We start from the raw sequence: 16,914 nt of genomic DNA, 5'->3' as shown, positions 1-16,914 counted from the left end.
TCAAACCTGACAGTATAAAACAAATCTTTATTGTTCACCCGCCTATGAAGTCATTTGTATTGATTATCTCCCCTTAATACATTAAACACAAAGTATAACCTACCGTTACCTCAAACCTGACAGTATAAAACAATTTTTGTGTTCACCCCCTATGAAGTCATTTGGATTGATTATCTCCCCTAAATACATTATACACAAAGTATAACCTACCGTTACCTTAAACATGACAGTATAATTTTATTTTTATTGTTCACCAACTATGAAGTCATTTGGATTGATTATCTCCCCTTAATACATTATACATGAAGTATAACCTACCATTACCTCAAACCTGACAGTATAAAACAAATCTTTATTGTTCACCCCCCTATGAAGTCATTTGGATTGATTAACTCCCCTTAATACATTATACACAAAGTACAACCTACCGTTACCTCAAACCTGACAGTATAAAACAATTTTTGTGTTCACCCCCTATGAAGTCATTTGGATTGATTATCTCCCCTTAATACATTATACACAAAGTATAACCTACCATTACCTCAAACCTGACAGTATAAAACAAATCTTTATTGTTGAATGTTCACCCCCCTATGTAGTCATTTGGATTGATTATCTCCCCTTAATACATTATACACAAAGTATAACCTACCGTTACCTCAAACCTGACAGTATAAAACAATTTTTGTGTTCACCCCCTATGAATTAATTTGGATTGATTATCTCCCTTTAATACATTATACACAAAGTATAACCTACCATTACCTCAAACCTGACAGTATAAAACAATTTTTTTGTTGACTACCTATAATGTCATTTGATTCATTATCTCCCCTTAATACATTATACACAAAGTATAACCTACCGTTACCTCAAACCTGACAGTATAATTTTATTTTTATTGTTCACCACCTATGAAGTCATTTGGATTCATTATCTCCCCTTAATACATTATACACAAAGTATAACCTACCGTTACCTTAAACATGACAGTATAATTTTATTTTTATTGTTCACCACCTATGTAGTCATTTGGATTCATTATCTCCCCTTAATACATTATACACAAAGTATAACCTACCATTACCTCAAACCTGACAGTATAAAACAAATCTTTATTGTTCACCCCCCTATGTAGTCATTTGGATTGATTATCTCCCCTTAATACATTATACACAAAGTATAACCTACCGTTACCTTAAACATGACAGTATAAAACAAATCTTTATTGTTCACCCCCCTATGAAGTCATTTGGATTGATTATCTCCCCTTAATACATTATACACAAAGTATAACCTACCATTACCTCAAACCTGACAGTATAAAACAAATCTTTATTGTTCAACCCACTATGAAGTCATTTGGATTGATTATCTCCCCTTAATACATTATACACAAAGTATTACCTACAGTTACCTCAAACCTGACAGTATAAAACAATTTTTTTGTTGACTACCTATAATGTCATTTGATTCATTATCTCCCCTGAATACATTATACACAAAGTATAACCTACCGTTACCTTAAACATGACAGTATAATTTTATTTTTATTGGTCACCACCTATGAAGTCATTTGGATTGATTATCTCCCCTTAATACATTATACACAAAGTATAACCTACCATTACCTCAAACCCGACAGTATAAAACAAATCTTTATTGTTCACCCCCCTATGAAGTCATTTGGATTGATTATCTCCCCTTAATACATTATACACAAAGTATAACCTACCGTTTCCTCAAACCTGACAGTATAAAACAATTTTTGTGTTCACCCCCTATGAAGTCATTTGGATTGATTATCTCCCCTTAATACATTATACACAAAGTATTACCTACAGTTACCTCAAACCTGACAGTATAAAACAATTTTTTTGTTGACTACCTATAATGTCATTTGATTCATTATCTCCCCTGAATACATTATACACAAAGTATAACCTACCGTTACCTTAAACATGACAGTATAATTTTATTTTTATTGGTCACCACCTATGAAGTCATTTGGATTGCTTATCTCCCCTTAATACATTATACACAAAGTATAACCTACCATTACCTCAAACCCGACAGTATAAAACAAATCTTTATTGTTCACCCCCCTATGAAGTCATTTGGATTGATTATCTCCCCTTAATACATTATACACAAAGTATAACCTACCGTTTCCTCAAACCTGACAGTATAAAACAATTTTTGTGTTCACCCGCTATGAAGTCATTGGGATTGATTATCTCCCCTTAATACATTATGCACAAAGTATAACCTACCGTTACCTCAAACCTGACAGTATAAAACAATTTTTTTGTTGACTACCTATAATGTAATTTGATTCATTATCTCCCCTTAATACATTATACACAAAGTATAACCTACCGTTACCTTAAACATGACAGTATAATTTTATTTTTATTGTTCACCACCTATTTGGATTGATTATTTCCCCTTAATACATTATACACAAAGTATAACCTACCATTAACTCAAACCTGACAGTATAAAACAAATCTTTATTGTTCACCCCCCTATGAAGTCATTTGGATTGATTATCTCCCCTTAATACATTATACACAAAGTATAACCTACCGTTACCTCAAACATGACAGTATAAAACAAATCTTTATTGTTCACCACCTATGAAGTCAGTTGGATTAATTATCTCCCCTTAATACATTATACACAAAGTATATACTTCCGTTACCTCAAACCTGACAGTATGAAACAAATCTTTATTGTTCATCCAATATGAAGTCATTTGGATTGATTATCTCCCTTAATACATTATACACAAAGTATAAACTACCGTTACCTCAAACCTGAAAGTATAAAACAATTTTTTTGTTGACTACCTATAATGTCATTTGATTCATCATCTCCCCTTAATACATTATACACAAAGTATAACCTACCGTTACCTTAAACATGACAGTATAATTTTATTTTTATTGTTCACCACCTATGATGTCATTTGGATTGATTATCTCCCCTTAATACATTATACACAAAGTATAACCTACCATTACCTCAAACCTGACAGTATAAAACAATTTTTTATTTTTCAACCCCCTATGAAGTCATTTGGATTGATTATCTCCCCTTAATACATTATACACAAAGTATTACCTACCGTTACCTCAAACCTGACAGTATAAAACAATTTTTTTGTTGACTACCTATAATGTCATTTGATTCATTATCTCCCCTGAATACATTATACACAAAGTATAACCTACCATTACCTTAAACATGACAGTATAATTTTATTTTTATTGTTCACCACCTATGAAGTCATTTGGATTGATTATCTCCCCTTAATACATTATACACAAAGTATAACCTACTGTTACCTCAAACCTGACAGTATAAAACAATTTTTGTGTTGACTACCTATAATGTCATTTGATTCATTATCTCCCCTGAATACATTATACACAAAGTATAACCTACCATAACTTAAACATGACAGTATCATTTTATTTTTATTGTTCACCACCTATTTGGATTGATTATCTCCCCTTAATACATTATACACAAAGTATAACCTACCATTACCTCAAACCTGACAGTATAAAACAAATCTTTATTGTTCATCCGCCTATGAAGTCATTTGTATTGATTATCTCCCCTTAATACATTAAACACAAAGTATAACCTACCATTACCTCAAACCTGACAGTATAAAACAATTTTTGTGTTCACCCCCTATGAAGTCATTTGGATTGATTATCTCCCCTAAATACATTATACACAAAGTATTACCTACCGTTACCTTAAACATGACAGTATAATTTTATTTTTATTGTTCACCAACTATGAAGTCATTTGGATTGATTATCTCCCCTTAATACATTATACATGAAGTATAACCTACCATTACCTCAAACCTGACAGTATAAAACAAATCTTTATTGTGCACCCCCCTATGAAGTCATTTGGATTGATTAACTCCCCTTAATACATTATACACAAAGTACAACCTACCGTAACCTCAAACCTGACAGTATAAAACAATTTTTGTGTTCACCCCCTATGAAGTCATTTGGATTGATTATCTCCCCTTAATACATTATACACAAAGTATAACCTACCATTACCTCAAACCTGACAGTATAAAACAAATCTTTATTGTTCACCCCCCTATGAAGTCATTTGGATTGATTATCTCCCCTTAATACATTATACACAAAGGCTAACCTACCGTTACCTCAAACCTGACAGTATAAAACAATTTTTGTGTTCACCCCCTATGAAGTCATTTGAATTGATTATCTCCCCTTAATACATTATGCACAAAGTATAGCCTACCGTTACCTTAAACAGGACAGTATAATTTTATTTTTATTGTGCACCAACAATGAAGTCAATTGGATTGATTATCTCCCCTTAATACATTATGCACAAAGTATAACCTTCCGTTACCTCAAACCTGACAGTATAAAACAATTTTTTTGTTGACTACCTATAATGTCATCTGATTCATTATCTCCCCTTAATACATTATACACAAAGTATAACCTACCGTTACCTTAAACATGACAGTATAATTTTATTTTTATTGTTCACCACCTATGTATAAAGTATAACCTACAGTTACCTCAAACCTGACAGTATAAAACAATTTTTTTGTTGACTACCTATAATGTCATTTGATTCATTATCTCCCCTTAATACATTATACACAAAGTATAACCTACCGTTACCTTAAACATGACAGTTTAATTTTATTTTTATTGTTCACCACCTATGAAGTCATTTGGATTGATTATCTCCCCTTAATACATTATACACAAAGTATAACCTACCATTACCTCAAACCTGACAGTATAAAACAAATCTTTATTGTTCACCCCCCTATGAAGTCATTTGGATTAATTATCTCCCCTTAATACATTATACACAAAGTATAACCTACCGTTACCTCAAACCTGACAGTAAAAACAATTTTCGTGTTCACCCCCTATGAAGTCATTTGGATTGATTATCTCCCCTAAATACATTATACACAAAGTATAACCTACCGTTACCTCAAACCTGACAGTATAAAACAATTTTTGTGTTCACCCCCTATGAAGTCATTTGGATTGATTATCTCCCCTTAATACATTATACACAAAGTATAACCTACCATTACTTCAAACCTGACAGTATAAAACTAATCTTTATTGTTCACCCCCCTATGAAGTCATTTGGATTGATTATCTCCCCTAAATACATTATACACAAAGTATAACCTACCATTACCTCAAACCTGACAGTATAAAACAAATCTTTATTGTTCACCCCCCTATGAAGTCATTTGGATTGATTATCTCCCCTTAATACATTATACACAAAGTATAACCTACCGTTACCTCAAACCTGACTGACAGTATAAAAAAAATTTTTTTTTTACTACCTATAATGTCATTTGATTCATTATCTCTCCTTAATACATTATACACAAAGTATAACCTACCGTTACCTTAAACATGACAGTATAATTTTATTTTTATTGTTCACCACCTATTTGGATTGATTATCTCCTTAATACATTATACACAAAGTAAAACCTACCATTACCTCAAACCCGACAGTAAACAAATCTTTATTGTTCACCCCCTATGAAGTCATTTGGATGGATTATCTCCCCTTAATACATTATACACAAAGTATAACCTACCATTACCTCAAACCTGACAGTATAAAACAAATCTTTATTGTTCACCCCCCTATGAAGTCATTTGGATTGATTATATCCCCTTAATACATTATACACAAAGTATAACCTACCGTTACCTCCAACCTGACAGTATAAAACAATTTTTTTTTTGACTACCTATAATTTCATTTGATTCATTATCTCCCCTTAATACATTATACACAAAGTATAACCTACCGTTACCTTAAACACGACAGTACAATTTTATTTTTATTGTTCACCACCTATTTGGATTGATTATCTCCCCTTAATACATTATACACAAAGTATAACCTACTGTTACCTCAAACCTGACAGTATAAAACAAATCTTTATTGTTCACCCCCCTATGAAGTCATTTGGATTGATTATCTCCCCTTAATACATTATACACAAAGTATAACCTGCCATTACCTCAAACCTGACAGTATAAAACAATTTTTTTGTTGACTACCTATAATGTCATCTGATTCATTATCTCCCCTTAATACATTATACACAAAGTATAACCTACCGTTACCTTAAACATGACAGTATAATTTTATTTTTATTGTTCACCACCTATGTATAAAGTATAACCTACAGTTACCTCAAACCTGACAGTATAAAACAATTTTTTTGTTGACTACCTATAATGTCATTTGATTCATTATCTCCCCTTAATACATTATACACAAAGTATAACCTACCGTTACCTTAAACATGACAGTTTAATTTTATTTTTATTGTTCACCACCTATGAAGTCATTTGGATTGATTATCTCCCCTTAATACATTATACACAAAGTATAACCTACCATTACCTCAAACCTGACAGTATAAAACAAATCTTTATTGTTCACCCCCCTATGAAGTCATTTGGATTGATTATCTCCCCTTAATACATTATACACAAAGTATAACCTACCGTTACCTCAAACCTGACAGTAAAAACAATTTTCGTGTTCACCCCCTATGAAGTCATTTGGATTGATTATCTCCCCTAAATACATTATACACAAAGTATAACCTACCGTTACCTCAAACCTGACAGTATAAAACAATTTTTGTGTTCACCCCCTATGAAGTCATTTGGATTGATTATCTCCCCTTAATACATTATACACAAAGTATAACCTACCATTACCTCAAACCTGACAGTATAAAACAAATCTTTATTGTTCACCCCCCTATGAAGTCATTTGGATTGATTATCTCCCCTAAATACATTATACACAAAGTATAACCTACCATTACCTCAAACCTGACAGTATAAAACAAATCTTTATTGTTCACCCCCCTATGAAGTCATTTGGATTGATTATCTCCCCTTAATACATTATACACAAAGTATAACCTACTGTTACCTCAAACCTGACTGACAGTATAAAAAAAAAATTTTTTTTACTACCTATAATGTCATTTGATTCATTATCTCTCCTTAATACATTATACACAAAGTATAACCTACCGTTACCTTAAACATGACAGTATAATTTTATTTTTATTGTTCACCACCTATTTGGATTGATTATCTCCTTAATACATTATACACAAAGTAAAACCTACCATTACCTCAAACCTGACAGTAAACAAATCTTTATTGTTCACCCCCTATGAAGTCATTTGGATGGATTATCTCCCCTTAATACATTATACACAAAGTATAACCTACCATTACCTCAAACCTGACAGTATAAAACAAATCTTTATTGTTCACCCCCCTATGAAGTCATTTGGATTGATTATATCCCCTTAATACATTATACACAAAGTATAACCTACCGTTACCTCAAACCTGACAGTATAAAACAATTTTTTTTTTGACTACCTATAATTTCATTTGATTCATTATCTCCCCTTAATACATTATACACAAAGTATAACCTACCGTTACCTTAAACACGACAGTACAATTTTATTTTTATTGTTCACCACCTATTTGGATTGATTATCTCCCCTTAATACATTATACACAAAGTATAACCTACTGTTACCTCAAACCTGACAGTATAAAACAAATCTTTATTGTTCACCCCCCTATGAAGTCATTTGGATTGATTATCTCCCCTTAATACATTATACACAAAGTATAACCTGCCATTACCTCAAACCTGACAGTATAAAACAATTTTTGTGTTCACCCCCTATGAAGTCATTTGGATTGATTATCCCCCCTAAATACATTATACACAAAGTATAACCTACCATTACCTCAAACCTGACAGTAAAAAACAAATCTTTATTGTTCACCCCCCTATGAAGTCATTTGGATTGATTATCTCCCCTTAATACATTATACACAAAGTATAACCTACCGTAACCTTAAACATGACAGTATAATTTTATTTTTATTGTTCACCACCTATTTGGATTGATTATCTCCCCTTAATACATTATACACAAAGTATAACCTACCATTACCTCAAACCTGACAGTATAAAACTTGTGTTCACCCCCTATGAAGTCATTTGGATTGATTATCTCCCCTAAATACATTATACACAAAGTATAACCTACCGTTACCTCAAACCTGACAGTATAAAACACTTTTTTTGTTGACTACCTATAATGTCATTTGATTCATTATCTCCCCTTAATACATTATACACAAAGTATAACCTACCATTACCTTAAACATGACAGTATAAAACAATTTCTTTTTTTACTACCTATAATTTCATTTGATTCATTATTTACCCTTAATACATTATACACAAAGTATAACCTACCGTTACCTTAAACATGACAGTATAATTTTATTTTTATTGTTCACCACCTATTTGGATTGATTATCTCCCCTGAATACATTATACACAAAGTATAACCTACCATTACCTCAAACCTGACAGTATAAAACAAATCTTTATTGTCCACCCCCCTATGAAGTCATTTGGATTGATTATCTCCCCTTAATACATTATACACAAAGTATAACCTACCATTACCTCAAACCTGACAGTATAAAACAAATCTTTATTGTTCACCTCCCTATGAAGTCATTTGGATTGATTATCTCCCCTTAATACATTATACACAAAGTATAATCTACCGTTACCTCAAACCTGACAGTATAAAACAATTTTTGTGTTCACCCCCTATGAAGTCATTTGGATTGATTATCTCCCATAAATACATTATACAAAGTATAACCTACCGTTACCTTAAACATGACAGTATAATTTTATTTTTATTGTTCACCACCTATTTGGATTGATTATCTCCCCTTAATACATTATACACAAAGTATAACCTACCATTACCTCAAACCTGACAGTATAAAACAAATCTTTATTTTTCACCCCCCTATAAAGTCATTTTGATTGATTATCTCCCCTTAATACATTATACACAAAGTATAACCTACCGTTACCTCAAACCTGACAGTATAAAACAATTTTTGTGTTCACCCCCTATGAAGTCATTTGGATTGATTATCTCCCATAAATACATTATACAAAGTATAACCTACCGTTACCTTAAACATGACAGTATAATTTTATTTTTATTGTTCACCACCTATTTGGATTGATTATCTCCCCTTAATACATTATACACAAAGTATAACCTACCATTACCTCAAACCTGACAGTATAAAACAAATCTTTATTGTTCACCCCCCTTTGAAGTCATTTGGATTGATTACCTCCCCTTAATACATTATACACAAAGTATAACCTACCATTACCTCAAACCTGACAGTATAAAACATTTTTTTTGTTGACTACCTATAATGTCATTTGATTCATTATCTCCCCTTAATACATTATACACAAAGTATAACCTACCGTTACCTTAAACATGACGGTATAATTTTATTTTTATTGTTCACCACCTATGTATAAAGTATAACCTACTGTTACCTCAAACCTGACAGTATAAAACAATTTTTTTGTTGACTACCTATAATGTCATTTGATTCATTATCTCCCCTTAATACATTATACACAAAGTATAACCTACCGTTACCTTAAACATGACAGTTTAATTTTATTTTTATTGTTCACCACCTATGAAGTCATTTGGATTGATTATCTCCCCTTAATACATTATACACAAAGTATAACCTACCATTACCTCAAACCTGACAGTATAAAACAAATCTTTATTGTTCACCCCCCTATGAAGTCATTTGGATTGATTATCTCCCCTTAATACATTATACACAAAGTATAACCTACCGTTACCTCAAACCTGACAGTAAAAACAATTTTCGTGTTCACCCCCTATGAAGTCATTTGGATTGATTATCTCCCCTAAATACATTATACACAAAGTATAACCTACCGTTACCTCAAACCTGACAGTATAAAACAATTTTTGTGTTCACCCCCTATGAAGTCATTTGGATTGATTATCTCCCCTTAATACATTATACACAAAGTATAACCTACCATTACCTCAAACCTGACAGTATAAAACAAATCTTTATTGTTCACCCCCCTATGAAGTCATTTGGATTGATTATCTCCCCTAAATACATTATACACAAAGTATAACCTACCATTACCTCAAACCTGACAGTATAAAACAAATCTTTATTGTTCACCCCCCTATGAAGTCATTTGGATTGATTATCTCCCCTTAATACATTATACACAAAGTATAACTTACCGTTACCTCAAACCTGACTGACAGTATAAAACAATTTTTTTTTTACTACCTATAATGTCATTTGATTCATTATCTCTCCTTAATACATTATACACAAAGTATAACCTACCGTTACCTTAAACATGACAGTATAATTTTATTTTTATTGTTCACCACCTATTTGGATTGATTATCTCCTTAATACATTATACACAAAGTAAAACCTACCATTACCTCAAACCTGACAGTAAACAAATCTTTATTGTTCACCCCCTATGAAGTCATTTGGATGGATTATCTCCGCTTAATACATTATACACAAAGTATAACCTACCATTACCTCAAACCTGACAGTATAAAACAAATCTTTATTGTTCACCCCCCTATGAAGTCATTTGGATTGATTATATCCCCTTAATACTTTATACACAAAGTATAACCTACCGTTACCTCAAACCTGACAGTATAAAACAATTTTTTTTTTACCTATAATTTCATTTGATTCATTATCTCCCCTTAATACATTATACACAAAGTATAACCTACCGTTACCTTAAACACGACAGTATAATTTTATTTTTATTGTTCACCACCTATTTGGATTGATTATCTCCCCTTAATACATTATACACAAAGTATAACCTACTGTTACCTCAAACCTGACAGTATAAAACAAATCTTTATTGTTCACCCCCCTATGAAGTCATTTGGATTGATTATCTCCCCTTAATACATTATACACAAAGTATAACCTACCATTACCTCAAACCTGACAGTATAAAACAAATCTTTATTGTTCACCCCCCTATGAAGTCATTTGGATTGATTATCTCCCCTTAATACATTATACACAAAGTATAACTTACCGTTACCTCAAACCTGACTGACAGTATAAAACAATTTTTTTTTTACTACCTATAATGTCATTTGATTCATTATCTCTCCTTAATACATTATACACAAAGTATAACCTACCGTTACCTTAAACATGACAGTATAATTTTATTTTTATTGTTCACCACCTATTTGGATTGATTATCTCCTTAATACATTATACACAAAGTAAAACCTACCATTACCTCAAACCTGACAGTAAACAAATCTTTATTGTTCACCCCCTATGAAGTCATTTGGATGGATTATCTCCCCTTAATACATTATACACAAAGTATAACCTACCATTACCTCAAACCTGACAGTATAAAACAAATCTTTATTGTTCACCCCCCTATGAAGTCATTTGGATTGATTATATCCCCTTAATACTTTATACACAAAGTATAACCTACCGTTACCTCAAACCTGACAGTATAAAACAATTTTTTTTTTACCTATAATTTCATTTGATTCATTATCTCCCCTTAATACATTATACACAAAGTATAGCCCTTTCCGATAACTAGGTTATCTTCCCTGAAATTTGGAACTCTCCTGTGAAAGGAGATAGTGGTAAAAGTCCTTCCGGTAGGTAACCGGCAAACTGAAACGTAACTGGTTGAACGGTGGATAAAGTCAGTTTATAGCGAGATATAGTCATGGGAAAACTATACTGTTGTGCAACAAATTGCCATAACTATAGTGGCAAAAGCGTAAATGACAATACTGTGACTTTACATAGGTTTCCTGTAAATAGAAGACACAAATCTATATGGCAATGCCGTGTCAGTCGCAAACAATGGAAGCCAACAAGTTGTTCAAGGCTTTGTTCAGAGCATTTCATAACGAAGAGAGGTCCAACAAAAGATCACCCATTGCCTTCAATATTTGATCACAAGATATTTAAGACCACAAACGTAAGTATTTGCTGTGATTTCTAAACAATGTAAAAAGTTCTAATTGTCTATTTAAAATATTTTGATTTAAAAAGATGTCGGACGTTCACCATACACATGTCTATAAATCATTTGTTTTAGTGTTTTTAAGAAATTAATTAAAAAGTTTTCGTTACAATACTGGTGTAATTTATTATAATTTCGTGTATATATGATTTCTATGGCAATATCAGATGCTTAAAGCCATAAAGGTGTCTATGTACCAAAATTAAAAAGTGTTATTTCATTTACATGACTTCAATCATCGTTTGCCCTGGGAATTTTATCTCCATCTTTTATTAGCCGGTATAGCATACACCGACCCAATTGAAAGCATAAGAAAAGCACATGTATCATATGGTTCTCTTTTTTAGTGCCTACATGTACACCCAGTACAATAATTAATATTGACACTTATGCATCCTGAAGCATATTTTTGTATATATGTATTCCATGACTTTATATATATATATATATATGTGTGTGTATTTAATCCTTAAAAGTTATGTAAATTAGCAGAATTTTGCTTCCCATACATGTATTTGATTTTGCCCTCCTTTTTTCAGTTTGATTCATCTTTTAAAGAATTTGAGGAAAACAATGATTGTACTAGTACTGAAGATGAAACAGATCGTGATATCATTTGTGATGGAAATGAAGAGGCAAATAATGGCATAGCTGATGATCCAAGTAAACATTTTTTCACTGTTGACAGTCCTTCTACTATTAATACTTCTGTTAGATTGAACGATTACTGTGGTTATATTGATCCATCACATATCAGCTCTAAATTTAATCAGGAAACACAATGCGGAAAAACATGTACTGGAACGTTAAATGACTTTAGTTCACAGACTGATACTTTAACAACAGAAAAAGAAAACCAACCTTATACTGTATACCCTATCACAGATGCTGAAGTAAATGCCACACTACCATTTTTAACTATTGACGATATCAGTAGTGAGGAAGTTACATTTTATACAGGTTTACCTAATAAGCCGACATTTTATTTATTGTATGAACATATTATGTCAAATATAAAAATTGTTGAGCCAGAGACTGGAGGCAGACCTCAAAAACTTAGAGGTGTGGATGAATTATTTATGGTTCTAATGCGGTTGCGTCTGGGTTTACTTACTCAGGACTTGGCACGTCGTTTTAATATTTCTGTTTCTACTTGTAGTAAAATATTTAACAAATGGATTGATTTAATGTATGAACATTTACATTTTCTTGTTGCCTGGCCTGATAGAGAAACTGTCAAATGTAATATGCCTGACAGTTTTAAAAGGAGGTATCCAAATTGTCGTGTAATTATAGATTGTACTGAAATATTCACAGAAACGCCACAGTCATTATCTAATAAAGGAAGAATGTACTCTGACTACAAGTCACATATGACATGGAAAGTTTTAATAGGAATAAGCCCGAATGGTGTGATTACTCATGTGTCTGACCTTTGGTCAGGTAGTATATCAGATAAACAAATAACAAAATCCAGTGGTCTTATTAACAAGTGTGATCCAGGCGATGCAATAATGGGGGATAAAGGATTTCTTATATCTGATATGTGTACTCCGAAAGGAATTTATCTCATAGTACCACCAACCAAAAAAAATGGTAAATTGACAAAACATGAAGTTGAAAAAACGAGGAGGATAGCTAATCTTAGAATACATGTTGAGCGTGCCATGGAAAGAATTAAAAACTTCCGTATAATACAAGGAGTAATGCCAATTTCCATGTCAGAAAAAGTTTCAAAGATTGTATTTATTGTTTGTGCTCTTTGCAATTTGCTACCACCTCTTATTCAACAATAAGTTATAATTGTTTTACTTGTAAATACTTGTCACATGACTGTTTTCACTTTGTCCTTCTGTCAGTAAACAATTTTCAAATACACAAAAACTCCAAAAATAAGTACATATATACAAATGTTTATTTATGACCCCAAATGAAACTTTGGATGTTCTACCTTCTATTTTGATATGCATATTAATTTGTGAAAAGGGAGCTACTTTCAGTAAATAAAAGGCCTATTTTTTGCATGTTTTGGTTAATAATTAAAATGTTGATGAATATTTCTTTGTAAATACACAACCAACTTCAAAATATGGATGAAATTCTCTTAAATTGTACATGTATCTATTGATTTTGCATTTATATATACATGTATAAAGTACATTTAATTTATCTAGTTCTATGATTTTAAGAAATGTTTACTTGTAGATACTGTTTACATATATGTATTATTAGCATGATATACAAGGAATAAATTAATATCAACATGATACAAATAAACATTTTTCAGCATTGATTGATCATTCATAGTATGTTGATTTTATAATACTAGGAGATGTGTTGTGATTGCAAATGAGAAAAGTATTCACCAGAAAACCAATGACATGTAGTTTGCCTTGAGAACTTCAATAATGAGCAAAACCCATATACCATCATATCCAGAACATATTTAGCCAAACCATGCATTAACCTGTATAAATAAAATGATTTGTGGTTTATACATCTCTGACACAGAACAGCAATCATGACATCCTGATATCTAATATCAGTCACTGTACTAACTTCACAAAATTGTATAGCTTTTTTAATATTTGAACATGTTGAAGCACACCATGGTGAACATCTTGTTTTAATGTAGGATAATTTGAACCTTTAATTGCAAATTATATTGTAGGGTTCAGATTTTTGGTGTTCATTCCAGAATAAATTTCTGACATGACAGTCTTTCAGGTTTACCCATTCTCAGACTTTTTCATTTTTATTTGATCAAGTGACGTCCATGATTTTCCCTCTACAAATTGAAAAAAAGTTGTATACCACAATAAATTAAAAATGAATGAATCCACAGTAATTTATATGACTTTTCTTGTGTGCATTTCAGAAATACTATAAGAGAAAGATAACTAAAATTAAATTTTAACATGTTTAATGCGTGTACTCACAACTGCCATGATTATTTTTGGCTAGAATATATAAATATAATCAGGTACATGTATGTAGGTTGTACATGTCTCTTATTCTGGTGTTTAAGTAACATTATGAAATTTTAAAACAATAAATTATCTTTTGTTCGAAAACATTGTTGCACATTTAAGGAATTAGTCGGAGAGTTAATTGTACAATTTCAGCCTTCGTTTTACACGGCTTGTAAATAGTTCTGGTACAATGGCACTACAGAAAAATGCATTTAACTTAGGTAACATGATGTTTTCCCAAAGTTCTTTGTCATAGCATATTCTTTCAAACTCCATTCCTTTATTGGTCCAAACAACAAAGTGACACCATGCACGTTTAGTTATAGCTAATTGTCCCTGAACTTGATAATAATAAGAATGACTACGTTTAAGTCTTAAACGCCCAAAATTATCCAGTTCACAACAAAAATTGCTCTGCCTTGCCGCTTCCAACGGATGCATGTCTCTTAGGGCATAAGGACATTTAACCTCAATCACACCATGATATGGATTACAATGTGGACAATAGACTAATCCATCAGGAGTAGCACCCAAATGTGGCAAATTCTCATTTATAATGACACCATTTTTTGTAGCTGTGAGTGGTGGATGACTCTCCCTTACACGAATGAGGTAGCTATCAATAGCTATTTGCTCATGATCTTTGCCCCAGCTGATTGCTGCATTTGTGAAACTTGGTGTGTAATCTAAAAGATACTTTATGAGGTTGTCAGGTTCAGTGTCAACCTTTCTCCTGACAATATTGCCAAACTTTGAAGCCGTTAGACGCCCTCTGCGTACATGTTTCCATAAAGGGTTTTTGTGTTGCTCTCTTGTAGCTACTTCAATTTTACTACAATCATCCTTTGTTATTTTCAAACTATCAAAATAGGATAAAAAATGTTGAACACACTCAATACTAGTAATATCAACTGTATCCATGTATGAAAAGTTAATGTTATGAAGTTTTGGCAATGTTGATACACTTGTATTATTCTCACATGAATCTGATATTTGTGGAAAGTTCATTAACCAGCCAGCATCAGGGTTTACATTCATAAGTCTTTCCTTAAAGCTCAGAATTGCTGGAGTTGACAGATCTTTCGAGAACGATGCATTTACACTGTAAAGGGAAACTTTTCTATCTGGAGACTTAAATTTATTGAATACCATTTCTTGAGATTTTTTTGGAGACAGGTTTCTGTTGCGTGGCTTTATCCATTCACAAGCCTTTGAGGTTGGTGCAATCTTGCCAGAATATTTTTGTTGTGTTATGTCTGCTATGCCATATAGAAGAGCTGCTATGTGACTACAGGATTCTCCAGCCCTGCAAAAAACTTCTATATCAATACTTGTAGTCAAATAACTATAAAAACAAAACAATTGTTGAAACACTTCAAAATAAAACATTAGTAACAATATAAACATTAATTTATTGGAACTAGATTAGAAATAGATAGGAAATGTACATTAAGATAATAAAAATAAACTTGCTTCTACATTATAAAAATGGTTGTTATATTATTTCCATGCTCTAATTAATGATTAGTAAGTACATGTAATCATTTCATGTTGCTTTAAATATTTAACTTTGAAATGATTTAATTTAATTTACAACATGACACCTACAAGTTAATCTTAATTGGTCCAGTATATTTATTTATTACAGGAAAACATGCAATTTTACAGGTACAAAATGTAGTCTGCCTGCACAGCTTGGTCTCATTACCAGCTGATAACAGGAAATAACATATACAGTGACAATGAAATTGAATATGATTATTTGATATAAATGAGATTAAAAAAAAATAGTCATTTATTATGTGCATATTTTTTTTTAATGAATATGTGTAAATATGCAATAGTAACTGTA

The 16,914-nt window shown here is 31.7% G+C and overlaps 2 protein-coding genes across 2 annotated transcripts in view; one reads left to right on the top strand and one right to left on the bottom strand.

The window, feature by feature from the left end:
- The first annotated feature begins 11,731 nt into the window (after positions 1-11,731).
- LOC139491689 (uncharacterized) lies at positions 11,732-14,370 on the top strand. The gene is made up of 2 exons (XM_071279499.1): positions 11,732-12,045; positions 12,630-14,370. The coding sequence occupies exons 1-2, from the start codon at positions 11,788-11,790 to the stop codon at positions 13,884-13,886; spliced, it is 1,515 nt and encodes a 504-aa protein (XP_071135600.1). The 5' UTR covers positions 11,732-11,787; the 3' UTR covers positions 13,887-14,370.
- A 361-nt stretch (positions 14,371-14,731) lies between these two features.
- Positions 14,732-16,914, bottom strand: part of LOC139492903 (uncharacterized) — a 3,696-nt gene continuing 1,513 nt past the window's right edge. The window contains exon 2 of the mRNA XM_071281055.1: positions 14,732-16,407. Within this exon, the coding sequence (XP_071137156.1) occupies positions 15,198-16,407 (1,210 nt within the window). The 3' untranslated portion in view covers positions 14,732-15,197. The remainder of the gene's footprint in view (positions 16,408-16,914) is intronic.

The sequence above is a fragment of the Mytilus edulis genome, chromosome 10, assembly GCF_963676685.1.
Source record: "Mytilus edulis chromosome 10, xbMytEdul2.2, whole genome shotgun sequence".
Taxonomy (NCBI): Eukaryota; Metazoa; Mollusca; class Bivalvia; order Mytilida; family Mytilidae; genus Mytilus; species Mytilus edulis.
The sequence above is the reverse complement of the archived record's forward strand: the minus strand, read 5'-3'. Positions and strand labels throughout refer to the sequence as shown.